Source organism: Melanotaenia boesemani, chromosome 5 (genome assembly GCF_017639745.1).
Source record: "Melanotaenia boesemani isolate fMelBoe1 chromosome 5, fMelBoe1.pri, whole genome shotgun sequence".
NCBI classification, from domain to species: domain Eukaryota; kingdom Metazoa; phylum Chordata; class Actinopteri; order Atheriniformes; family Melanotaeniidae; genus Melanotaenia; species Melanotaenia boesemani.
In genome coordinates, this window is record NC_055686.1 from 36,865,655 (window position 1) to 36,893,318 (window position 27,664).

Below are 27,664 nucleotides of genomic sequence, written 5' to 3' on the forward strand. Positions count from 1 at the left end.
TACCTAAAAAACACATTTTAATGTCATCACACTGTAAAAAATGTATAATTTTGTTGCACTTGTTGCAATGAAAAATAAAGTTCTATTCTAAAAATAGTTTAGACCAGGAGTTCAATTGATTTTTAAGGAATAGCCTGTGGATGAGGTTTCCCCCTCAAGTTACAATAGTGAAAATAAGAAAGAAAGCACACAAACCAAACATCCCATTTTTAAGCAAGAAAAATAATTTATTTATAATGATATTATAATTTTATCACATTGGCATTGTGTAGCTGCAGAGGGAGGCGTTTGTGTGTGACACCACCTACACCACCAGCTACAAATTACACCATTGGATATGGCAGGAAAACAAAGGATATTTAATACATACACGAAATATTCCTTTAAATATGTCTTTTTTTTCAATGAAGAATAACAAAAATAGAATAATTCCAATAACTGTCTCTCTCTATGTCTCTCTAATGGTCATCTCTCTCTTTATAAGCTGCCTGCACAGCAAAACGCTGGGGTTAAAACTAGACATTGGGTGTGTTTGTTTTACTTCGCTTGGATTGATGGGAGGGCGGGGTTCACCTCTGACAGGCAACGTCTTTTGTAATGGGTGGCATGTTTACTCCAAAGTAAATTGCACTCATGTAGTGCCCCTGAAACAAAAGTCATGAGTCCAAATGTGCAGCCATTCGTTTTAATTTTCTTTAAGCTGTTTCAAAAGTTGGCATGTGGTTTGTAATGTAATGAAAACTGGAGCTACTTTTATCTGTAAGGATTGCTCTGTAACAATAAAGCAATCATTTCATTGACACGTCATGTTTTTTTCTGTTTTTCTCTTATTTTTATTCATTCATTCAAAATAAAGAAATCACCAAAACCAGTTGGCTTCATGTCAGTAATCTGAACATTACATGTGCTTGAAAGCCGGACTTGCTGAGAACCTGTCAGTTCGGGTTGGGTGGCAGACATTTTATTTATTTGTACTTTCTGTGCTGAAAGTTTTATTTTATGTTATGTGCAAACTGAGTCAGCAGAAATCACTGTGTCGGTACGTTTATGGGCTGCTGGATGTTTTCAAAAACCATTCCTTATTACAGCACGCCCTCATGTAACAAAGCAGGAACCACTTTTAAGTGTCAAACAGATGAAAGTAAAGTCAACTTTGAGAACCAATTTGCAAGTTTTTTTCAGCGTATTGATACTGACTGACTTTGTTCCAGAATTTGGTCTCATTGCTTCAAATTATTTTACTTTCTGAAATTATTCTCACCTCAGTTTCTACCTTTTCTTCAAAGCTTCTTGTCAATATGTGTTACCAGCAGAGATGCTAAATGTTTAGATGAGACAAAAATAATTACCATGGTGAGCCATTACAGTGCCTCCTTTTCAGTTTCATTGCACCTTGTGTAGATTTCTTGGGGCAAACATGAGAGTGAAAGAGAGGAAAAAGCCTTCAGATTGATTATTTCTCTGACTCATAACAGCTGAGATACAGCGAGAGAGGAGGTGATGGAAAAGCTGATGGAATATGTGTGAATGTCGGCATGGTGAACTCCACATTCAGCAGAATCATATATCCATTTCTTTCCTCTTTTCCCTGCAGCATTTCTGCTCCTATGGATGTTACAAAAGACTAAATATTCACTGTACTCTTCTTGTCAAGTCTCATTTTAGACCCAGATAATTTGGTTTTACAGACTTCTTGGAGGCAGAGACAGCTTAACTCTTTGATAGCTCTGAAAATATTGCTCCTAAATGTATAAATGTATAATAAATGTGTTGTTAAGCTTTTTCCAAAATAGAAAATTTGCTAAATTGTCATTAATGTTAGCTTCACATTTTGATGATAAACCCAATCTGTGATGCCGTCTCTGCCTCTGAATTAACTGTCTCTTAGAAATTCTTGGAAAACTGAAACATGTTCTTTTCAATATGAAATTAAAACATTTCTATATAACAGAAAGCATCTTTTTAACCCGTTCAGCCACATGTTCCTGCTTGTTTTTACCTCTGTTGCCTTCCTGCTTAAAAAAAATCTGCTATCTAGCTACAGAAAAAATGTAAAAACATGGTGAATTATTGATCTGCGACGCAAGCTGACACTGACAACCCACCGCTTCTTATATTTTTTTCAGATAAATATTGTTCATATCCACTCGGATAGACCAGGGACCCGTGCCCTCATGGAGGTTCCATGATAAGGAGGGTCAGATATAAACCATGTTGATCAAATACATTTTGGATTTTTATTAGGGTTGTGAGAATGAACGTGTTAATGCAAAGAGAGTAATCTGAAATTAACACATTAATTTTTAACACATTAATGCATAAACAGCAAAGTTATTATTCATGCCAAATTAAAAATCCGAACTTGGCATTATATCTGCGAGAGAAGCTGATTTTCGGCATATGGGTGCTGTGTTACAGCCGTTAACATAATCCATCAATAAACACTTGATCCTCCTTATTTATTAAGATTCTGACAGTTTTCAAGCCTTTTGATACTTCACACAATTGAGTCATCAGGGCAAACTCCAACGTATATTATCCTGGGGGTCGTGGCTTAAAAAGTTTGGGAACTACAGTATAGACAAAACATCCTTTTTAATCCTGACACTATGCTTATAATGTTGGCGTTGTCTCTCTTCTTTTCCTGTAGGTCCACTTTATGATTTCTACGATTTATCTGGAGTAATTTCGTTGCTCTGATGGAAATACAAACATGCTGTATGAATACAGATTTGGGTAATTGTTTGTAAGAATCTATATGAGTGCTTCCCCTTTACATCTGCAGTACTCTACTTTGGCCCAGTATTAGTATGTGCATTACCAAGGCAGTTAAAATAATAATAATAATAATGAAAAAAAAAAAAAAGTGCTCCAGCAACACGCCTATAGTTCAGTATACAAGGCAAACAGAGTTTTATAGGTTTATCTTTTCATTCACTAAATATTTAAAACAAGCGTCACTTGACGAGTCATCATAAATGCTGACAATTTATGCAATTTTTAAATTCTTTTTCAGGTGTATGGAATACCCAAATGACTGCTGTTGGGAAGAAAATGAGTGGAAATTTTTTTTTTTTTTTTTTTTTTTTTTTTTGTTTGTTTTTTTTTTTTTTTTTTTTTTTAAAGACTCCTTTGTTTTTTTTCCCTCCATTTTCATCCACAAGGTGGAGCTCAGACTTTGTAGCACCGAGAGATAGTTACCAATTAGGGGGTCGGGAGATGAGAGGTTTCGTCCTGAATTTACATGGTCCATCCATGCGGGGGATAAGTCAGATGATAAAGTTGAACCACTGCTAATCAGGCTGTCCACGCAGTGATCCAGAAGGGATAATCTGAGGTCCAAGACTGCAGGGTGTTTCAGTCACAGTCCAAAAGTCAAGGTCCTTTAAGCAAAAACACGTCTCCTGTCCATTTGCTCATTTATATATTCTTTCATTCATGCTCATTTCATGTCACTTGGATGCAAAAGAAAAATATGAAAAGAAGAAAAGAAAGCGCAACATAAGCACTGATAGAAAATGTTTAGTTTTTTACACTCTTAAACTACAAAGAACAGCATCTATTTTCTTAACAGTCCTTTCATTGACATTCAACCAGCGTCATGTGTTCGGCTGAGATGCATAGACTGAATGCAGAGCGAGATGGAGCAGAGGGCAGAGGAAGGAAGGAAAGGGGAAAACGAGGAGGAGAGGAAAGATAGAGAATGAGAGAAAGATAAAGAGAGCTGATACTACAAGGAGAAGAAAGAGGAGGAAGTAGGGGAGTTAAGAGTGTGCCAGACGAGAGGTTAAAACTGCGGGAAAGAGAGACAGATGGAGAATGTGCTCCAGCAATGATGAAAAGACGAGGAGAATGGTTGACGCAGACCGTCGCTGCCTCACTGCGAAGAGAGGGACGGGGTGAGAAAGCAGGGGAGGGCAAAACAAACAGAACCTCTTCTAGGTCGTCACATCCCTCTGCAAGCGTGGACGGACAGATGGAGGGAACTTTATTTATCCTCACAGAATTCCTTCCGTCTCAAATTGCAACCTCCTACTGTGTCCTCAGGGTTCTCTAATTCCCTTCCATCCATGAAATCTAGTGACTCTTGAATCGTACTGACTCCAGAAACCTGAATGTTTATGTAATCCTTATGGTTCTAGAAACTCTTTGGTCCTTGGATTTTTTTTTTTTTTTTGGCTCCTGAATTCTCCTGGGAATTCAATTGATCACTGAATAACAGCAGTTTCCTAGCTGTAAAGGAATCAGTCCAATGAGCACCACAGGAGAACAAAAATTTAGACAAGACCATAACCAACCACCATTATGGATTAGACACTGACATGACGAAATTCCATTAAAATTTAGGTAGATGCGTTGGTCTCTGGTAATTTTTAACCACTCAACCACATCAAGTGATAAAGAAGGCAATGTAAGACTAAAAGTGTGACTTGTTGCAAACCTGATATCAGGAAGTGGACCAATAAAAGAATCAGAAATCTGTAACACCAAAGATGCCACACGCCCTGCCCCTTCCTTTACTTCAGCCTTTCCAAGGAGGCTCCCTGTTGGGACTTTGCTTAAGTCTTCCTAATCCTATGCACAACAAAAAAGGGGTGTGAGAGATGGCAATGCACACACACATGTTGTTATACAAAACATTTATGACAGATAATGAAGAAGAACAAAAGAAATAATAGCAAACATAAAAATCAGGCACACATTTATGCACTCTCTCTCTCTCTATCTGTGTTTGCTCTGGTTCTCCCACTTACTCTCCAGCACTCTTATCTATATGCTCACACACATAGACGAACTGTTAGGTCCCCTGTGGTCGTTTGCAGTTTTTAACAGTCCTTTGGTCCCCACGCTACAGACCAAAAAATGAATAAAAACCCTGTTTAATAACCAGGCCTGCTTCATACTCTCCTTACAGAAACTCCACAGGCGTGGTTTTGTCTGAACAGGCTGTTTTCTGTTAGCCTTCCACGGTTTCATCAATCTGTGTGTTGAAGTTTGTTTTCCCTTCATAAAGTTGGCAGTTTGTTGTCCAAGCGTCTTGTATGCTATTTTTAGTCTTTGTGTCTGTAAATTTATCAATAGATGCTTTACATTTATCTTTATACATGATAAATACAGTATGATCCCATTAAACGTGTACAGTAAATGGCCATCTAGCATATATATAAAAAAGGAGTAAAAAAGAATAACATTTTAACAAAATGTTTCAAAGATAATAACTGATGATGACTTTGAATGCAGCGGCGAAGTGATCGTGCCATGTAAACGACCTCTGAGGCCAGAGAAAAGAAAAAGTGCTTGCGTTCTTAAGTGTCGTCCGTTCGCTTGCTGTCTCTGTGGAATGTTTTGTGAAGGTCTGTGTTTTTGTTCTCAGCACGAGCGACAGAATTAGTGACATGCTCATGCCGCGTCCTTGAAGGCCAGAGGCCTTCATGCCATTTCTCTTTGTAAATCCTGCACTTTCTTGTTCAAAATTACAGGACTCTCATTGTTTTGCATTAACCAGAGATATAAGAAGCAACCAGGATGTAGAACTGTTGAGCATATTTCCTTTCTCTGTTGCCTAGTTGCACCGCTAATGATGGACTCTTCGGTTTGTAGAGGGCTACAGGTGTCAGACCTGTAGAGCTACTGAATCATAGATGGACTGTAAAAGTCTTAGATCTTTGCAACTTTACTCCACTGAGCTCTTGGCTTAATCGATTGTCAGTTCTCTGTGCTGTGGTTACAGAGTCAGATTTTTTTACCCCCGTTGTTATCAGACTTCAGTATCTTTATCCCGAAGAAGCCAGTAGTGAAGATATCCACTGTATATCCTTACATTCCCAGTGTCATCTCCACCAATCCATCCACCCACCCAACCTCCACATCAAATGTGTTCCTATTGAGGAAAAGATGACTTCAAAACTTTCACCTTTCACTGAATATGTAGTGAGAAGAAACTTCTCTCCTTACCGATGTCTTGAGGAACTGGTTTAACTGGGAACCATAGTGCTCCAACATTGGGAAGGACCATTTTGTCCAAACAAATGTGCTCCAATTTGATTGGACAGTGCAAATGGCCAGTCAGTTGTTGGAGCGATCTAGTCACATGGCCCCATCCTCAGTGGGTGTCTGAATGTAGAATGGGTTGATAGCTTTGTCAACAGCACACAGACCCGGTTAACTTCTGTAAATGGTACTTCCATTCACTGATCATTGGGTTTGTCATTCCCAGATGGCACCTCTCCACCCTCGGTAGTTGACTGTGATGTAGAAAACTCTGTGACACGTCGTGCCAGAGGATTTGTGCTCTTCAAAAGCTCCATAGCAGAGACCCTCGCTCCTCCACTGGAAGATTTGCTGCCTTTCTTCTGAAGCAGGGCCATGAAGTTCTCATTGCGGGAGCTCGACCTTTGGCTGCTACCCAAAGTAAGATTTCGGAGGTCGCTCCCACTAGTGCTGTGCTTCACTGGTGACACCAGACTCTGGCGGCTTCCAAATGAGTCAGATGGTTCTTTACGTCCCAGAACTTTTCGCTTGGACCTGAAACAGAAAAGTGGATCATTAAAAGAGAAATAAATGATCAGCACCAACATGGTATTGGTTGCGAACCGTAACTCAGTGCCAGTAAAGGACAGCAAACCGTTCTGTTCCCTTCTGTCTATGTCATTCTCCACTTAGGCTTTGCCCGCAAGCAGATGGTGCTCTAATGATGCTTTTGCAAGACAAAATCTCAAACAACTATCCTTGGTCATGTTCTCATCTGGATGGTTGCATTCCCAGTGTAGGCTTAATAGGATAGATCATTGATCACCAGCTCCGAAGCTCTTGGGCCAATGTTCTGCAGCTTTTAGATGATCCATGCTGCAACTTGACTCAAATCAATGAGTCATTAAGGGGCTTGTGCAGAACTTGACAACAAGCTGTTTGAGAACCATTTAATTTCTTTATTAAGCTTTAATTTATTTATTAATACTTTAATAAAGAAATTGTGTCCAGGGTCTTGTGTTCAAGTCTTGGGGCTGGCAACACAGCATTGCAATTTTACCATCGACATCTATTGCATGAACAGTAACCAAACTATAATTTTCTCTAACCTCTGGTTAAATTCCCTCACCAGGAAATTAGAAGTCTTTCAAATTCATTATTTCATATTTGATCCTCCATTCAGCTGAGTCACACTCCAATTTGCTTCTTTGCTTTTTGGAAAATACAAAAACTAATATTTGGAACTACAAAAGGAACTCCGTCCTTTCTTGTATGAGATAAAAACATTGACTCCAGGTCTTCCTTTCTTCTCTGCATTTGAAGCTTTTTTTAGCACCACAACAGGTAAAATCATGAACACTTGTTGCTTAGAGACTAGCTCCCTTGTGTTTGTGTATGGTTGCATTAAAAAATACCTGTGCGTGTGCGTGTGTGTGTGGTGTTGGGGGGGGGCTTCTGAAACAAGGACAAAATAGGAATCAGTGCCCGTGTAACCTGCTGTACATGTGGCTGTTACTAGGAGACTTCATACTCCATCCACCCGTCCACCTCACACCTTTTCAGTAAGACAATGGATGTTTCATCACATGCTCTGGGTTATAAAAAGCTGCCAGGCTGAGAGGATTTGCACAGTAAGACAACTCTTTTTTCCCTTATTTGATTAAATGTTGTAGTTTCAGTTTGTACAATATATGTCATCATATTTAAAAAAAGCATTTGACGTGTGTGTGTGTGTGTGTGTTCAAACCTGTGTATAATGGTGAAGAGGTCTTCAGTGGTGTGTGTTGCAGGTGTGCTGGCCAACAAGTCGTCATCCATTTCCTCTGCAATGTGGAGAACGGTCTTTTCAGCTGAGACATCTGGACAAGTTAGAGAAATATAATTAAAACATACAAATTACATGTTTACACTTTCACAAGCTGTTTTTGTGTTTTGCCAAGTGTTTTTGTCATGTCAATAAATCTTTTACTGGTTTTCTTATTGTAAGAAACAAATAAACAGAATGCATGTGTACATGCCTGTCTCTAATACACAGAAAATCTGGAAACACTAAAATAAGAATAATTAAGCTACACCCACAACCACTTTATTAGGTACACCTGTTTATCAGGTAAACCTGTTAACGCAAAGAGTTAATAAACCATTCAGAAGGCAGCAACTCAACGCATTTTGTCATGTAGACAAATGCTTTGAGTTGGTTGGGCTTAAAATGTTGTTCGTGCCAGACAGGTTCGAGTTTATATATATATATATATATATATATATACATATATATATATACTTTATTAATCTTTGCATCCAACCCATCATAGATAAACCAGGAGCAGTAGGCTGCCAGGCGAAACTCAGGCAACACAATTGGCACACAAAATTTTTGGTTACAAAAACATAAGTAAAAAAGGAAAACACTGCCTATTTCAGGGGTAGTCAGTAAGTTTTTTACGTTTTCCTGTTTCAACTCACCTGATTCAAATGAATGAGTCACTGAGCAGAACTTGCTAAACTGTTGGATCCATTTAATTTGAATCACGTGTTTTAGAGCAGGGAAACATTGAAAACCTGCAGGTATCCTACAAGCCTGCATTTGCCTAACCCTGACCTAGTCTGATGAGTCTTGAATTCAGCTGCCATATTTATATGTAGGGTCAGAATGTTAACAGATCAGAGCAACATGAAACCATGGATCCATCCAGCCATTTATCAACAGTTCAGGCTGGTGATGGTAGTGTACAGGCATGGGGGATATTTTGTTGGCACACTTTGGGCTCCTAAGTACCTATTTAGCATAAAATAAATGGCATAGCATCTTCTGATAGCTACTTCCAGCAGGATAATGCACCATGTCACAAAGCTCAAATCCTCTCCAACTGCTTTCTTGAACATGACAATGAGTTCACTGTACTCCAATGGCCTCCACAGTCACCAGATCCCAATCAAATAGAGCATTTTTGGAATGTGGAGATTCTCATCATGGATGTGCAGCTGGCAAATCTGCAGCAACTGTCACATCACTATGGAGCAAACCCTCTGAGGGATGTTTAAAAAACCTGACATGAAGAATTAATTCTGAATTCTGAAGGTCAATTTTTAATTTAATGCGCTTGTTAATGCTTTCTGCAGCCCGCTGTAATACTTTTAATGTTTTATGTAAAGCATTTGAATTGTCTTGTACATGAAATGTGCTATGCATTTAAGTGGAACGCCTATCATTTCATAATAACAGTACTTTGTGGTTTGGAATTCTCTCTCTCTCTCTCTCTCTTGCTTCTTTTTTTACTTTTTGTTGATAAAGACATGGAAACCTACATGGCTCAGCCACATAATGCAGTATTCAATGGTCTCAAGGGTTTTTATATCTGACACTGAAACACAGAAAAATGTCAGTAATAGTCAAAAGTATGCACACAGCTGCCTGTTAATTTTTAATGGGTTTGCTTTTGGAATTCTTGGCCAAATTCTGTCAAAAAAGAAACACTGACTGCACAGATGGACTGCCGAAAACTAGATCACACTTTCCAAATGCCCTTTCAAGGTAAGCGGTGCATGGTGAATGTAAATGAAGGTGTCTGACATAAGGAATACTTTTTTATTCTGACAACCTATCTTAACTGCTAAATGTCATACGATTCCAGTCTAAACATACCCGATCCAATACCAGTGTTGGCCATCTTTCCTCCCAGTTCAGTAAGCGAGGAATCCTGGAGTGAAGATTGCAACGATGACTCTTTTGAACTCTCCTCATCTGTTCCCAGGTTATTGTCATCTTGCTCTGGCATGTCTGGAACACTTGGAGAAGCAGGAATATCATCTGGTGGGAATCCTCCTACTGGAGACCTCAGACCCACTGGGCTGTCGGTCTGTGGTATCTGACGGTCTGCACTGCCATTAATGGAGGAATGAAGGGATGTGGGAAGAAGCAAGACATTTGGCTTCTTAGGGACTGGAGGAGGAACCTGGAAAGAAATTAGAAACTGTTACTGAGATACGAGTACATTTACTAAAATTTGAGGCATCAATGATATTTATTATCTTGTCACAAAGTCAGGCTTATCTGAGTGATATCTTCATCACCTTTAGTTTCTTTTTGTCAGACAACTCTGCCAGGCAGGAGATTGTAATCCGTGAGGGGAGAGTCTTGCTCTTGTCCTGGAGCTCTGGGGTCTCCTGGCTACTACAGGGAGAGGGTAGTGACCCTCCATCCTCAGGCCCCAAATGAAGGTCAGGTTCAGCATCAAATTCAGGCTCGAGAAGTGGGTCTTCCAAAAGAGGCTGGGGATCTGGGAGAGGAGGGAGGTCAAAGAGAGACTGGGAGTGTGGGAGGAATGAGTGATCATAGGCTGTCTGTGGCATAGTGGTAGAATTTGAATCTGGGAGAACACCCGGACTTGTTGCACTGTGAAGTGGAGGTTTTTTAGGTTTTGGCTTTTTCATGACTTTGTAAATGTTACCTAGAGGCACCGGCCTTTCCACAGGTGAGGCTGGGGGTGAGTCAAGGGCATGGGGCGAGGTGGAGGAGGGAGAAGGTGACTTAAAGAGGAGGTTTACAGGCCGTTTAGGCAATGGAGGCTTTACAGCAACAGGTGGCTTGGGTTTTGGTAGAGTTGGTGGTGGGCTGGGGTCCTCGCCAAGGTCTCGTCCATGCTGCTCCTCTTCGATGGTGTCAGAGGCTCCATCCGGGCAGTCATCGAGGTCACCACGGGAAACAGAACGAAGCCGAATGGTTTTTAACTCATTCTGGGTAACCACTGGCAATGCCTGTGAAGAACTGGGGCTGATTTTTCCTGGTTTTGCTGCTGTTGAGGTGTCAGAATGCCGCCTGCTGGCCTTTTGCTTTGGCTTGATTGATGAAAGCTCCAGATGTGCATTCCCAGGCATTTCAAAGGACAATCTGGATCTAGCAGCTGGGTCTTTGGGTGATGGTAGTGATGATTTCCTCTCTGGGATCTTTGGGCGCATCTTACACCCAGTAGCCCCTGCCATCCCTTGAGCTGCCACATGACTGAGTGGAACAGTTGGGGTGGGAGTCTCTGACTGACTGGAATAGCCACTTGATGGTGACATAAGTCCTGGAGGTTTGAAGGGTGAAGAGGCCTTGACATCAGTCTCCATCGAGAGCTGTGAGGGAGAGGTAGCCCTGGAGGTGGAGGGAGAGTCCAAAAGGGACTCAGAGCTACCTCTGACTTTCATACAATCGATCACTGTAGTACCTGTTGCTGTGCTGGAGCTTGACAAAGACCTGTGAAAACAAAGGAAGAGAAGAATGTCTAATAAGTTGGATAAAAATACAACCAAACATATAGAATAATAATACTACAGTGGAGAAAATAACAATTTGTTTTTACCTGTAGGGGTCGGTGCTCTTCCAGTCGCCCAACTGCCAATGAGTAGGAAAAGTCATCTCTGTCTCTTCCTCCCTCTCTGGTGGCTGGACCTCTAGACTCGGAGGTCCATCATTCCCTTGATAACCCAGCTGTCGTTCACCAACAGTAGTTTTGGAGGAGCAAGATAAGTTTGGCAGAAGGAAATCTGGCTGGAAGTCTGGGAAGTGGTCCCTGGGTATGTGTAAGCTCTTTGGCCGGCCATCTCGGTAGAGACCACTCTCACGTCGGATTCTTCCCTCAGCTTCTCCTAAGTTTTTCATGAGAGAAACGCTCCTCACAGGAGGTGGTGGCTTCCGTTTGGATTTCTTAAGTGAGATGGAACGGGAACGAAGGCGCAATCGGCCATCTGTGCTGTAGTCTGAGGCTGTGACAGAGATGGTGTCTGTAGTACTTGCACTGTCTTCAGAGCTCCCTCTCGGGTAGAGAAGGGCATAGTTTTCACTATGTCCCAGGAAGTTGTGATGTTCCCGCTGGTGGTCTCCTCCTATAGTGTTCCCATTCCCAGCTGTTATAATATCCCCGTCTGGACCAATAACTCCCTCTGTAAAACCAAAGGAGCCAGAATCAGTGGGTGTAGAGAGGGAACGCTCCCGGAACTTGAAGGCATTCTGTGCTGCTATGGATCGCGCTGACCTCTCCCTCCCTCGTGTTGCCTCCCTAGCACCACCTTTTCCTCCATCTGTTGCAGCCCCTTCAGTTTCGCTCCGCCTCCCCATCATAACTGCTGCCAGAGAAAATCCTGGCATGCTGTTACCTGTTCTCCCGGTAGGGTCCGTGACAGATGTAAACGAGCTGGCATGTGAACTTGTTGACTGTCCTGAGCTCACCACCATCACCCCGTCCTGCGTCCCTCCTGCATTACCAATAATACTGTGCTGCTTGGGAGGAACTGCTGGGCCTTTGCTCATGCTGTAATTGTAAGGCTCATTCCATGCTCCAGGGGAAAAGGTGGAGCCTTTAGGTCCATTCCAGGAAGCAGAAGGTGTGTTAGAACAAAGCAAACCAGAATGGTCCATAGTTCCTGGGCGAAAATAGTCCGGGGGATGCCGCCCTAAACTTTTATCTATCAATGAGAGGGAGAGGAGATGAATTAATATAGCTACAATAATTATGCAAAACCCAAAATTTGTGAGTAAAACATAATAAAAACTCCTAATAAGTAAAGTATACTGACTAGCAAAGACACAATAAGAACAATCTAAAGAAACATGTATGATTAAATGTATTCAGTTGCATCTGTAACTTGGCTTATTTTTCTCAAAAAAAAAATTGACCTCTGAATTGAATTTAAATTCTAATTGGCTGGGTACTTTAGGAATCAACCGGCAACATTGGTTACTGATCAAAAAAGTTCATCTAGAGTCCTGTATGCATGACAAAGGAAAGCCTTTGCTATGGCTTGGGCTTGATTTACTGTCTTGGGCAGTAAATCATTAGCAGTTTGTAGCCACTGATTCAACTTGGAGTTCTGTATGGTATGAAGAAGAATTTATGGGTAATGCAAAGCTATCCGAGTTGTGGAACTGTACCTTGGCAAGCCACTGTAAGTATACCACCTCAGTGTAATCTTATATTTAAAGAGAATTTTCCTAAATGTTTTTAGGGTAAAAATGGTCCAAGGTCTAGTTTTGTGCATATTAGGTATAGGCCCAGAAAAAAAAATCAAGCTATCAATTGAACAGATTCTGAAAAATAACTTCTATTTCTGTTATTATTTCTGTAATTACTATCTGTTATTTACAAGAGAAGCTGTGAATTTTCAGACTGAACACAAAAATAATGGAAATCTATTTCTCTAGTGACCACATATCTGATAGATTTTTAAGTTTTGCTGTTTCCCATGTGCTAAATAATACCTTTTACAGGTAAGGCTGTTTTTACAAAAAAAAAACCTTCAAACAAACAAAATTAAACTGGGATGGGCATAACAACAGAGTTTAGTCACTCCCGGATGGCACCTCTCCTCCCTCTGTAGTTGACTGCAATGTAGGAAACTCTGTGACACATTTAAAGCTCTGGATAAGCCCTAGAAATGACAAATTCTCCATTGAGTATTACAAAGTGTAGGAAGGAACATTACAAGAAAGTATGTTAACTGCAACAACTACACTTGTAAATAAAAAAGGTAAAGACCCTCAGAAATGTGGTATTATAGACCTATTTCACTGATCAATGTAGAAGCTCAAATCTTAGCTAAGATTTTGGCTACAAGACTAGAAAAGTATCTGCCAAGCCTAACTAATCCAGACCAGGTGGGTTTTATTTGGGGAAGGTCTTCTGCAGATAATGTTTACAGGCTCTTACATCTGATGTGGCAGATAAGACATTATTTAGAAGCTAAAATTGCTTCCTCTCTCAATGTGAAGAAAGCATTTGATAGAGTTGAGTGGGACTATATGTTTAAGATAGGTTTAAACTTAAACTTAAACTTATTTATTAACTGGGTTAAATTACTGTGTCATAGTCCTAAGGCTTAAGTATATACTAATGGTGTCACTTTAGAGTGCTTCCACCTACATAGAGGAACAAGGCAACGGTGCACGAGTCCACAAATTTTTGTATTGGTATTAGAACCATTGGCGGGTGCCATTAGAAGAAATGAGAATATAAAAATGAGGATATTAAAGTGGACGGAACAGAACCTAAATTGCTCTGCAATGGGTTCCTGCAGAGCGTGAGCTTATAGAATTTCGTCTCATTGAAACTTTTTTATTTCTGTTTTATATTTCTATTTTATATATCTCTGTATTGGAAACCTTGGATCAGAGCAAAAATAATATTTATTGAAGATATTTTTAATGCTGAGATGTCAGATGTTAGCTAAATATAGAATTACCACAAAAGATTTTTGGAAATATCTACAGCTAAAAGATTTTATAAGAGGGGCACAGAACTGTTGCTACTATACAGAAGATCTGCCAATGTACTCAAACATCTAAATGCGTAGCATCTAGATTTTATAATCTAATGAGAACTGCCCATCCTCCAAAACTCGGAGGCCTCCAGAGAGCTTGAGAAAAAGACTTTGATGAGGAAATAGAAGAGACGACGTGAAAAGACTTTAAATTTAAAGTCTTTGATTGATCATGTGCAGTATCATCCATAGAAGTTATTGGACCCCTGATAAGATGTCAAGACTGAAACTGTGAGAGAACCAGAGGTAACCAGAGGTACATTTATGCACATGCTGTATGAATGTTACACAGTTGACAGTTATTGGTCAAATATTGTAGTATGAATAAATAACATTTTTAGGGTAAAAATGGTCCAAGGTCAGGTTTTATGCATATTAGGTATAGGCCCAGAAAAAAAATCAAGTTATCAATTGAACAGATTCAGTGGTGCAGACCTGCCATGTTAATAGGCTGCATATTTGTGCTTAAACATTGGAAAACCAAAACTGTCATTTTGGAAAAAATGGGGCCCCTTTATTAATTTTATATTGGAAAATTTAAGGGGGGAGTGTGATTTACAGTAAATAATTGCTAATATCCTGATATGAACTTTATCAGCTTATTAATTTTTGGAGGAAAAATGTTGAGAAACAAAAGTTCGATTGTAAAACAATACTGAAGTGAGCTTAGACACTTTCCCATGACATTCCTGAGTCATGTTTCTCTGAAATAGTATCCCCTTTTAAAATGGTTATAAGTCATACAAAAGTATTCCTTTAGCCATGTTTATGAAAAGAAAAAGTGTAGTTCGAAGGCAAAATTAATACCAATAGGCGCATTCCGACAGAGAAGTTCTAAGAACGCAGTTCTAATAACTGTCCTAGTTCTATGAACGGCCCTTCTCCAGGGGAACTGTTTCATGTCGCATTCGCACATGAGGTGGGGGCAGTAGCGGGACCGATGTGACGCATACGTCTGCGACAGTGGCGTGTGACTTTAGCGCCACATAACAACAAAACAAAACCCGCTAAAAACAAAACAACACAGCAAGCTAACATGGAGAAGGAAGAGATCGTAGTGTTCATGCTCTGCTTGATGGAGATGTTACTGATGGACGATACAACCAGGCGTCTCACGTCGAGGCTGGAAGGCTCCTGAAAGTCAGAAGATGAAGAATCCAGCGGCAGGAGATACGCCGCAGATAAAGGAGACGACGTGTAAGTTTAACTTATTAAACATGCGCCGATTGTATGCGTGTCTCATGAGTAAACATTTCAGAAGGCGGGTTTATTGTAACTCGTGTTCTGCGTTTCAGACGTTGCTGCAGCTCATTGAACCTCCTCACCGTCCGGCTGGTCCGGAGCAAAGCTGATAACTAGTGGGGAAAAGGTTGTTCTCAATTTTACCGATGAGCAGTGGACAGAGAATTTCTGTATGTCCAGGGAGACATTTCAATACATCTGTCGCCGCCTGAAGCTGCACTGGAGAGGATGGACACAACCACCTGCTGCAGATACTGAAGGAGATGGAGAACAGCCTGGATGCTTTACCTCCTGCCTTCCACCTAATCACAACACACCTCTTCATAATAAGCATCATGTTCTGGATGTTCGACAGACAGAACATACATGTATACATGATGTACACATATGTATATATATATATATTTTTTTTGTGTGTTATGTGTAAAATAAAGATCTCATCATCTGCTATTAAGCTTTGTGTGTTTTATGGAATCATCAGTAGAAAGGTGGAGGAGTAATCCGTCACTGGAGGGTTGGTTGTGACTGACTTATGGTTTAGAATTATGAGGACATAGTCACACAGATTTAGCGTATATGAAGGTAAAAATATAAAAAGGGTGGTGAAATGTTTACAGGTGTGTAATTTGTGTCAGATCTTGGTTAAACATGATAAACTTCGTTCTGTGATATGGAGCATATTATAAAGTTGATAAACTAATGTAATTTACATCCAGGGATAAGACTTAAAATGTAGCGACCAAAGATGGATTATTTAATATTTCATAGCTGTGATAAGTTAATAACTACTCAATATTTTTATTAGCTAATATTTTACAGATGTGGCCAAAGCACATCTAACAGACACAAACTGAATACTTCAGACTCTTTACAAAGTCATTTATTTTTTTATAGTGAATACAGCAGAGCAAAAATAACTATTTACATGTGTGTATATGCTCTGTATATCACACCGGCTTTTCCTGCCGCACGCAGGAGCCATTTGCTGCGGCGTTGCCCGAGTAAACATGTCGGTGGTACAAGCTGTCCAATTTACTGTTTGTTCGGTTCGTCCCACTCCGGTTGTCATGATCCTTAATTTATTTGTAGTCTTGTGTGAGTTTTCTACGTGCGCTGCTTCGCGTTATCCCGCGTTCTCTGACTGAGAGCTGATCGTCAGGAATATTTTTATATTTCGCTGCAAACCTTCAAAACCTCTCAGAAAATCCTCTGTGGCGTAGACGGTCAGAAGAGCTTCGACCTCCTCGTCGGTCCATTTATCGCTTGCTCTGTTGTTGTTTTTGTCCGTATGTGCAACCGTGTTTTTTAAATGTGGCGGGGACACAAAATGCGGAAATCTGGTAAGGGGTGTAGCTACCAGTCACGAAACACCTACGTCAGTAGGGTTCCTATAGAACCCCGCTCAGACCCTGCCTCGGAGTAGGAGCTAAAATGGTTATAGGAACTGAGGGCTTTGGTCCCTAGTTCCTATATGTCGGAATGCGCGAAAAAACGGCCTGGTTCCTGAAAAGGTTATAGGAACTGCAAAAGGTTCCTACAGTCGGAAAGAGCCTAATGTAAGATGTCATTTTTTCACTTTCGTGCCACATAATCATGAACAGAGGAGATATCCTGGAGTGGAACATTTTTAAGTGGTAATAAAAAGTACAGAAATCATGCCTTCCTTGTGCTGTAAAATCTGGTAGGAGCTCCTCTCTGCAGTCACACACACACCTGCAGTTAAGTTTGTGTCGAGGTCAGAGTGCGTCTTCCTCAGTGGGAGGTTTTGGAGTGGGGTGTCCGTAACGGGCTCTAGGGAGTGAGGTTGCTGGGAGAAGGGGTCCCCGGCAGAGGGGGAAGGGGATGGGGAGTGCTGGAGAAGGTCCACGCCGTGGAATTTCACTCCACCCACTTCACCTGGAGGACAGAAAGGAGCAGGAGTAGTCAGCAAGAAGAAGAGAAGTTGAGTTTTGCATTTAATTGGAGCCATTTTTACAAGGCTGTAGTGTTTTCAGTTCTCATCTTCTAAGACTGTAAAGAGACAAATTGTTGATTTTTTTGTTGATCTAAATTCAGCACTTTCATGTTCAAATATACACTCACTGACACAACTAGCTAATCAGCCAATCCTATCTTGTGCAGACATGATCAGAAGACTTTCTGAAGTTAAAACTGAGCATCAGAATGAGGAATAAAGCGGATTTTAGTGACTGAATGTGGGATGATTGTCAGTGACAGTATTTCAGAAACTGCTGATCTGAAATAAAAGGAAAAATCTTGTAGTTTTTTTATTTTATTTAATAAAAACAATAATAACGATTAATTAGAAGACGATAGTGGTTTTGATGGGTGATGGGTGCTGAACTTCGCTCTAAAGTGAACCTACTGAAGCTCATTAGTTCTGTCCAGACCTGCATCAGACTGATCCCCCTTTAACTTGAGGCCAGCGATCTTTTCCACTCCTGACCACACATCCCTCATGTTGTTCTGCTGGAGCTGACTTTCTTACTTCTTCATGTAGTTCTACTTGGACTTCTTGATCTTTGTTTGAAGTAGTTTTTGTGTTGTCTTCAATACCTCCCTGTCTCCCTCCCTGAGTGCTTTCTTTTTCAGGTCACTGGTGATCCAGGGCTTCCTACTGAGGAAACATCTCACTGTTCTTGTTGGTATGATGTTGGTATGGTACATCGGAGTCGCCAGACCCCATTTACTGGGACACGTGCCCCAGTATAAATGCTACGATTAATTTTCAACAATAAATATTTATCATACATTAATTCAGATAATTCAGACGGGAAAATATATATATTTCAGCTCAAACGCGTAGCAAGAGCGTTCACTCCAAATAGAGGATTCAGGTCAGGAATACATTCTGTCTCTGCATGTCACCGTGCACGAGCAGCAGGTAAACCACACACACATCACGCAGTTCTTCAATGTGTCGGGTGAGCGCACAGCGCAGTTTGAGGTCTCGTAACGTCACAATAACAGTCAATTTTATATCATTTTTATAAATTAAACCACATGCCTTCATACTAAGTGAAACATATTAACGCGTGACTTCTGTAGATGGATATCAGGAAATTCTTCACCCGAAGCAGAGACAGGGAAGCAGCAAGGAGGGATGAGAAAGAGGGCGGTAAGACCGCGGGGAAATCGGTTCTAGGTGGATATTCAACAGATATTTGCTCTGGAGCGACCAGCGTCTCGTTTAGGGACCGTCAACAAATGACAGGCTTTCCATGAAACAGAAATTCTCATAAAGGACATAAAACAATATTTTCATACTAAAGAAAAAATGGACTTCTGACGTAAAAAGAGAGAAATAACACGCATTTTTTGGCTTTCATACAGGGTGCCAAATCTTTTGAATTGCTTCAAATTTTAATTGAGATTTTAATAATTTCTTAAGACAGAAAAAAATCCAATAGCTTCTAAATCAAGTGACCCAGTCACTTCAAACCAAAGCTGAATTGAAGCAGATGATCAAACAAGACACAACTCTTCCTGACTTTCTTAAAGCTGAGTCACAGTAAAGTGATCGACCACTTTGTGGAGTAGAAAAATAGGCAGAAAGCTTTAATGCTCAAAAATTAAACAAACTGTTCAGAATGAGTTGAACTATCACCCTGAAAACCAGGTAATAACCATTACTCTGGAGTGTGTATGAAGAGAGTTCTGATCACGTTTGTTATGGCATTTATGCTTTTGCTGCCATGTTGAAAATGTTTATGTTTATTTAATATGTTCTTACACTCATTAATACCTCAGTTAGTATTTCCATAGGAATGTGGCAGTGGCACAGAGCTCGCTCTCTCTCTCTCTCTCTCTCTCTCTCTGTGTGCGTGTGTGTGTGTGTGTGTGTGTGTGTGTGTGTGTGTGTGTGTGTGTGTGTGTGTGGGAAACGGGGGATATGTGGTAGCCCCAGTAGGGCTTTATGCCCAGCAATGCCCCTTGTATGGTATAATCTGTCACACTCAGTCATGGCAGTGATGTGGTTCACAGAGGACATTCCAGTCTGTGGCCTCAAAGCACCCTCTCAGAGCATCTTCAGCGTCATTAGACCAGGTTTTAATAGTCTGCGTGATTACTGGTTGCCGCTGAATGACGGGCTTGTAGGTGGAGGTGAGAAGACGGGCTTGTAGGTGGAGGTGAGAAGAACCAGATCTTGATCTGATCCTTAGCCAACAATTCAGTGTTCCTCATGTAGATCTTCTCCAGCAGTGACATGTCCAGGATGGCACCAACAGTGGTTAAAAAGCACAGCAGTTCCACCTCACTTAAGCTCTACACTGATTTTCTTGTTGTGGTCTGCACGCACAATCATGTTAGCACCTCAAGCTTGTCCATTTTGTTAGCTAGACATCTCACAAATTTCCACAGTTTTTTCCCTCTGCCTCGTTCCTGCCATGCATGCTCTTCGCTCCCTCTTGAAATCCTTTGGGATGTGGTATGTTGTTTGTTGCTGATTATCTTGATTTTGGAGAGCTTCATCAGTTGATCATGCTGGTAAACAACTCTTGTTGCCATGGAAACTCATCATAACATGTCTTGAAAGAGTGCAGAGAAATCACTTGAGCAGCACAGCCACCAAACCAGAGTAAAAAAAATCTTCTTGAATAATTAACTTGATGGTAACTGTCTGAAAAAAATGTTGACTGTATTTCAAAAGTCACGACAGCATTGTCAGACCTACTACAGTTTACAGTTAGCCGTCATGTTTTAAGCCAGTAGTGAAATCTACTACTGGGATTTTCACATGCAAATATCTCTGGAGTTTACAAAGAATGGTCTGAAAAAGAGAAAATATCTAGTGAGTAGCAGTTATCTGGGTAAAAACAGCTTGTTAATGTCAGAGGTTAGAGAAGAATGGGCAGACTGGTGGGAGATTATACAAAGGCAAATAAAAAAAAACACTAGTTAATGATTACAACAGATTCACTGTAAATGAGACTTTGGTGTTTAATTAATCTGATTTTGACATAAATTATGTAACACATGGGTTGGAAACATATCCTAATTTAAACTTTTCTTTAAATGGAAATAACTAACTTATTATGAGTATTATGATAAAGTGAAATTTAAAAATTTCTCTCAGTCACTTTTAAAAAATAATAAAAAGTTTTCAGTATTACTTTTAAATATACTATATGAGAAGATGACACATTTTTTTATCTTCTTTGAATCATGAGTTTTCAGTATTTGCTCTAACAGAAACATGGCTGACTAAGCAGTCCAAACAACTTGACCTATATGAGCTATCACCCTACACTTCTACTAACTTTGTCAGACAATAAAGGTCTGGAGGAGGAGTTTCCATTTTTGACCATAAAAATCTGGATTTTAATGCTCAACATGACCTTGCTATGAAGTTAAATGAAATACAAATTAGATCTGTCTTTACAGAAATGTTATCAAATAACAGAACCAACTCATGGTATTTATAGGCCCCCATACACAGATGTTGTAAATTTCAATAAGTGCTTTTTAAGAATTTTGGAATTTTGGAACTTTTGAACAAGGCAAACAAAATGTGCCATATTCCTGAAGACTTTAATATTAATTTGTTTAAAAAGGATAGTAAATCTGCAACTGAAGAATATTCAAATAATCTACTTGCAAATAATTTTTTTCCTTCAATTACCAAACCAACAAGAATCACAGAACATTCTACAACATTATTTTATAATATACCATTTAATAAATTAAATCATGTGACAAAATCTGGAATATTATTTACAGATATTTTGGATCATTTCTCAATATTCCAAATAGCTGAATTTGGCAACAGTGATATGTTAAATAAAGAGTCAGTTACCAGTGATCGAACTTACGATAATGTTACAAAATAAAATTTAAACAACTATTGGAGAATATTATTTTGAAAGTGTTTTTAGGGAAAATAATCCTAATTCAGCTTACCAGGTATTTATACAAACATGTAATGATGCTTTTGAGAGTTCTTTTCCTATTACCTATTACTAAATGTCATGAGGATACAGCAAAAGAAGAAGAAAAAAAATCAGTTTACTAGTGGTCTGATCAAATCTTCCATCCATCCATCCATCCATCCATCCATCCATCCATCCATCCATCCATCCATCCATCCCTTTATCCATTCATCCATCCATCCATCCATTTTCTGCTGCTTATCCGGAGTCGGGTCGCGGGGGCAGCTGCCTAAGCAGGGAAACCCAGACTTCCCTCTCCCCGGCCACATTCACCAGCTCATCCGGAAGGATCCCGAGGCATTCCCAGGCCAGCCAAGGGATGTAGTCTCTCCAGCGTGTTCTGGGTCTTCCCCGGGGCCTCTTTCCGGTGGGACATACCCGGAACACCTCACCAGGGAGGCGTCCAGGAGGCATCCTAACCAGATGCCCGAGCCACCTCATCTGGCTCCTCTCGAAGTGGAGGAGCACCGGCTCTACTCTGAGCCCCTCCCGGATCACCGAGCTTCTCACCCTTTCTCTAAGGGAGAGCCCGGCCACCCTGCGGAGAAAACTCATTTCGGCCGCTTGTATTTGCGATCTTGTTCTTTTGGTCACTACCCACAGCTCGTGGCCATAGGTGAGGGTAGGAACGTAGATCGACCTGTAAATCGAGAGCTTTGCCTTTTGGTTCAGTTCCTTCTTCACCACAACAGACGATGCAGAGTCCACATCACTGCAGACGCAGCACCGATCCGCCTGTCCATCTCCCGCTCCATCCTTCCCTCACTCATCAACAAGACCCCGAGATACGTGAACTCCTCCACTTGGGGCAGGACCCTATTGCCGACCCAGAGAAAGCACTCCACCCTTTTCCAGCTGAGGACCATGGTGTCGGACTTGGAGGTGCTGATTCTCATCCCAGTCGCTTCACACTCGGCTGCGAATCGCTCCAGTGAGAGCTGAAGATCACGGCCCGATGAAGCCAACACAACCACATCATCCACAAAGAGCAGAGACCCAATCCTGAGGCCACCGACCCCGATCCCCTCAACACCTCGGCTGCGCCTAGAAATTCTGTCCATAAAAGTTATGAACAGAATCAGTGACAAAGGGCAGCCTTGGTGGAGTCCAACCCGCACTGGAAATGATTCTGATTTACTGCCAGCGATGCGGACCAAACTCTGAGATCGGTCGTACAGGGACCGGACAGCTAGTACAAACAGGTCCGGCACTCCATACTCCCGGAGTACCCCCCACAGGAGTCCCCATGGGGCACAGTCGAATGCCTTCTCCAAGTCCACAAAGCACATGTAGACTGGTTGGGCAAACTCCCATGCCCCCTCAAAGACCCTGAAGAGGGTGTAGAGCTGGTCCACTGTTCCACGACCGGGACGAAAACCACACTACTCCTCCTCAATCCGAGGTTCGACTATCCGATGGACCCTCCTCTCCAGCACCCCTGAATAGAACTTACCGGGGAGGCTAAGGAGTGTGATCCACCTGCACACCCTCCAGTCCTCCTTGTTGTAGAGGGGGACCACCACCCCGGTCTGCCAGTCCAGGGGACCTGTCCCCGATGTCCACACGATGCTGCAGAGGCGTGTCAGCCAAGACAGCCCTACAGCATCTAGAGCCTTAAGGAACTCTGGGATCAAATCTTTACAAACAAAAAAAGGCTTTACAAAGGTATCTACCATCGCCCTCCCCTTTTAAATTTAGCCAAATATAAATAATTTAAAAATCAATATACTCACCTCCTTAGACTAACAAAGGAAAAATGCTTCAGTGATTTTTTTCAAAAATCTATTAACAATTTTTAAAGGGTTGTGGAAACGAATAAATGAAGTTCTTCAAAGAAAGAGATCGTCTTTGAACTATTCTTCATCCTCTTAAGAAGAAAGTAGTACTTTTTGTGATCCTTTTGATATTGCATGAATACTTCAATAGCTACTTCTCAAATGTTGGTGCTTCTTTTGCCAAGAAAATTAATACTAAAAATGCCAACTCATTAGATTACATCAAAGGTACATTTTCTTCTCTCAATGAGTTTGAATCACCTTACTCCAACGAGGTGAGGGAAATCACTGCAGAACTAAGAACATTTGCCCTTGGCCATGATGGAATAAGCGCTTCTATTGCATCTATCTACAAATAAATAAATATATAAGTAAGTAATGACTAAATGAATGAATGAATGAACAAATACCAGATAATCAAGAGGAGCCTTATACCCATAAAGCTCCCCATAGCAAACAAATTTGTCCAGCACAACACAGCAGCCAGCCACTGTGTATCACTATGACACTGTGTGTCAAATAAACTGTCTGTCAACAAAATAAACCTCGACAAGCATGTCTCCCTGAAAACAATGGGTGTAACTGTTAGAACCTGAAGCAAGAGAGATGATACGTTTGACAAAATCTAAAATCCTTGCTGATAAATCAATGAATCACTGATGTCATTGTGAAGCCAACAACCAGACTGGTTTGGGGTTGTCGCTGTCTCGCTTTGGAGAGCTTTTTGTTTTCTTCACTGACTCATCAGAATGTTTTTTTAGACTTTTTATTGCTCCATTTTTTTCCACTTTGCCATTCATCTCATGTCTATTTTGTCAACAATCCGTCTATTCAGTTAATCCATTGTGTGCAACTCAGTGGCCATGAAGCTGTGCACAAATCTGTCTGAGTGTTTGAACTGAAACATCTACAGTTATCCAGCAGATACAGAACTATATGACTCATAGTTCTCACCATTGAGGGGAACTACTTTTAATATGACTTCCTGTCTGGCTGTAACACATTTATTCACTACCCACAGGTCCATCTGTCTCTGTAACACATGTCAAATATAGAAAAATTGTTTGCTCCAGTTTTAAGCTACCAAAACACAACATTCACGACATCAAAATGTTATCTCTTTTTACCAACAAGTTGCTGTTTAAAGGTTGGAAATTATTTTAAAGGATATAATTTCATCAGGGAAACAAGACGATGAGTCATGTAACACAATGTTTCTTCAGCAAATGGACTTGGCTCTGAAGCACATGTGTAACAGAAGTGATGCCCATTACATGCCAAAGTCACTTTTACAGATAAAAAATTCATCTGATTTCCTGTTTTTTGTTCTTTTTTAGATGTACAGTACTGTGCAAAAGTATTGAGTCACCTCTCATTTCTTTATATTTAGCTTCCAAGCAGTCAGACTTTCTTTTACATTTTCTTTTAAATTCTTATAATTTAAAGTGGTCTCAAGCTACAGAATAGTTTCTGAAAGTCTTTTCTTTTAACATAGGCTTATTTTTAATTATTTTTCAGTCCAGTCCTTGTACCCGACCATTTAGGCAAATATATTTTATTTAGTTAGTTTGTCAAGCCACTGAACTGACCTATGAATCATTCAAGCATAACCTGTATCCTTAGTTGCTTTATTACAAGACCCCAACAACTGTAGTTGATTCCTGCAGAGACGTTAGCTGAAAACTTGGCAACCTGAACAAACAACAGCATCAAGACTACATTTGGAGACCCATAGTTGTGCTGTTGATGCACCTCCATTAAGTCATGCTCCATCCTGACTACACATTGCCAGGATTTGTATGCAGTTCCTGGTAGATGAAGATGTTCCTGTTCTCAGTTGGCTGGCATATCCATCCGACTGCCAGCTGAACACCTTTGGGATATTCTGATTCACTGTGTGAGAAAACATGTTGCAGCTCCAGAAACGCATGCCAGCTGCATGTAGCTCTCCAGGTGTGAGAGGATAAGATTCTAAAGGCCACTATGGACAACCTAGTGAACTCTATGTACCACTCTGTGTGATGGCAATGAGGGAATGGTAAAAAGAAAAGATATGAAGACAAGAAAGAAATGGTTTCCATGAAAGAGTGGTTGTCAAAAAGTCATTTTTAAGGATAGTTGTGAGGACAACAGGGAGAAAAGGGTGAATTATGTGAACCATCCTCCTCAGAGCCCAGACCTCAACATTTTTTAAGCATTGTGGGATCAACAGAGAACAGAACAAAAAGCAGCAGAAGTTTGGAGAAGTATTTCCAAAGACTAACTACTTAAAGAAATTACAAGAAATTTTCTCTGAGAAGGTTCAGACTGCGTTGAAGAATAAAGATGCTCAGACAGGCTCAGACTTTTGCATAATTCTGTTTAAATACAGTAGTTGAGGATCAAAAACAAAATTTTAATCCCGTCATGATTGTTTTACAATATACAGTAACAACAAACCTAAGTTAAATTTTTAACTGTTAAAAAGATGGAAATTTAAAGCTACGTCAGTAAATCCAAAGATCGCTCAAAGTTCCTCTGTTGTTCTTCAGTGAGTTACTGATCCAAAACACTTTTAGCACCAAACTGTATAATAATTATTAATGAATTTCAACAAATGTGTTCATCTGGAGATTCACCTTTAACTATTTACCACTTGACTGCGGTAAAATCATCTTTATAAATACTAATATATATATCCTTTGTAAGATTTAAGATTTGTAAGATTTCTGCTAAGCAGAGGCGCTCCAGGTAAGCTGAGGTGATTACACTGTCGGCAGCTCAGCAGCATCTGTCGCTCTGCTTACCTCCATTCACACAATCTGCCTGCCTCCGACTTCCAGCACTCTTCATCTACAGCTAAAAAAAAGGCTGGCTGAGACCTACAAAGTGATATGAGAAGCTCTTTATTCTTTGGAAATCTATATGGAGATTCAAGTTCCTGTCTCTGTTGTGTAAGACTTCCATGTCTGTGATGAACAGTCGATTTCAAGTCTTGAGCCACTGATGACTTCTTTATATTTAGCTTCCAAGAAACCAGACTTTCTTGTCATTTTTAAAGTGGTTTTGAGCAAGAGCTCTCCAGCTTTCTAAAGGTCTGTTGGTTTGTTTTTGGGCATTTGCTGTTTTTTGTTTTTAATTAATTCAGCCGAGTCCTTGTACCCGACAATTATCAGAGAAACAAGTGTTTTTCATGTTAAGTCACTTAACACTGACCTCTGAATCATTCAAGAATACAAAGACATTTAACTGAATGCATGAATCAGAGTTGTGTCTACAAATAACAGAAAATCCATTTATTCAGCTGCTTCTCAGAAAGCTGACACAAGTTAACACAGTTTGACAAAGTATTTGTGAAAAAAACAACTTGGTATAGCTCAGAATTATGTGCAATATGTCCTTAAACATTTGTGGAAACTAGACGAGCTTTGGACTAAAGAGGAAGTTTTAGGCCTAAAAAGCTGCATTAGATTAACTATATAAATGATGTCCTAAAAGAATATGACTTGGACCTGAGAGATGCATCTGGGTAATAAGTTGATCCATCTACTTTTAGCTGAAACCTCGTCAGAAATCTAGAAGCCATTCTTAAGAAAGAAAAACAAAGAAAAGTCAAATGACACAAGAACTGGACTGAAAATAAGGGACAACAGGTCTGATGGAGTGATGAATCCTCCCCAGAGCCAAGACCTCAATATGCCTGAAGCAGCGTGGGATAATCACAGAGACCAGAACCAAAGGCAGAAACATCCAAAGAAGAGCTTTGGAAAGTCCTTCAAGAAATCTGAGGTCTGGATGTTTATTTTCAGATAAATTTTTAATTTGATGTTTCTGTCAAAGAGACAGAAACTAGAAGCCACTTTGTGCAGAGAGGGGTGAAGGGAGGGATGGGATTGTAGGTGTGCGGTGAACTTTGATGTTTTACACTTGATATGTTTTATAGATGACCAGCTGTGATGCCCTGGTCCCTGGGGTGCCTGACTTGGGCATCAGGGTGGGTGCTGGCCAGCATTGGGTGGTTGTCCAAGGGGACCTGGTCCTCCTGTGCATCAGTGAGGCCTCCTGGGGCCCTGTGCTCTGTCCATCTCTGTGGGGCCAGCACCTGGTGGGGTCGGCGGTGACCATCCCTGGTCTCCTGCTGCCTGTGCTCTGTGGCTGTGGGGCGCTCAGACTGGGGCTTTCCTCTGCCACCCTCTGGATGGCATTGAGGTGGTGGGGTGGCTGGGATGCATGCTCTAGAGGGGCGGCCGGTCTCCTGGGTCCCAGGGCCCCGTAGGATCTTGACCTTTGTGGTGGCCAAGTTTCATTCCCACATTTATTAATCCCTATTCATTTCTGTTATTTACTAATCTGCACAATGAGACAGGAACTGCACCGTCCTCAGGGATTAATCACCAACAACAAGTTGTGTTCATGTTTTTCTGTGATTTTTTCTTTGTTTTTGTTGCTGTTGTTTGTTTCCACACACACACA

General features: G+C 40.7%; 1 protein-coding gene across 2 annotated transcripts in view; it reads right to left on the minus strand.

Annotated features, from left to right (window-relative positions):
- Positions 1-203: 203 nt before the first annotated feature.
- nhsl2 (NHS-like 2) overlaps positions 204-27,664 on the minus strand; it is a 171,777-nt gene continuing 144,316 nt past the window's right edge. For both annotated transcript variants that reach the window (XM_041984577.1, XM_041984578.1), the window contains exons 5-10: positions 17,221-17,403; positions 11,313-12,414; positions 10,042-11,206; positions 9,614-9,923; positions 7,718-7,829; positions 204-6,525 (exon numbers count right to left, since the gene is read on the minus strand). In XM_041984577.1, coding sequence (XP_041840511.1) covers positions 6,189-6,525; positions 7,718-7,829; positions 9,614-9,923; positions 10,042-11,206; positions 11,313-12,414; positions 17,221-17,403 — 3,209 coding nt within the window. In that variant the 3' untranslated portion in view covers positions 204-6,188. The remainder of the gene's footprint in view (positions 6,526-7,717; positions 7,830-9,613; positions 9,924-10,041; positions 11,207-11,312; positions 12,415-17,220; positions 17,404-27,664) is intronic.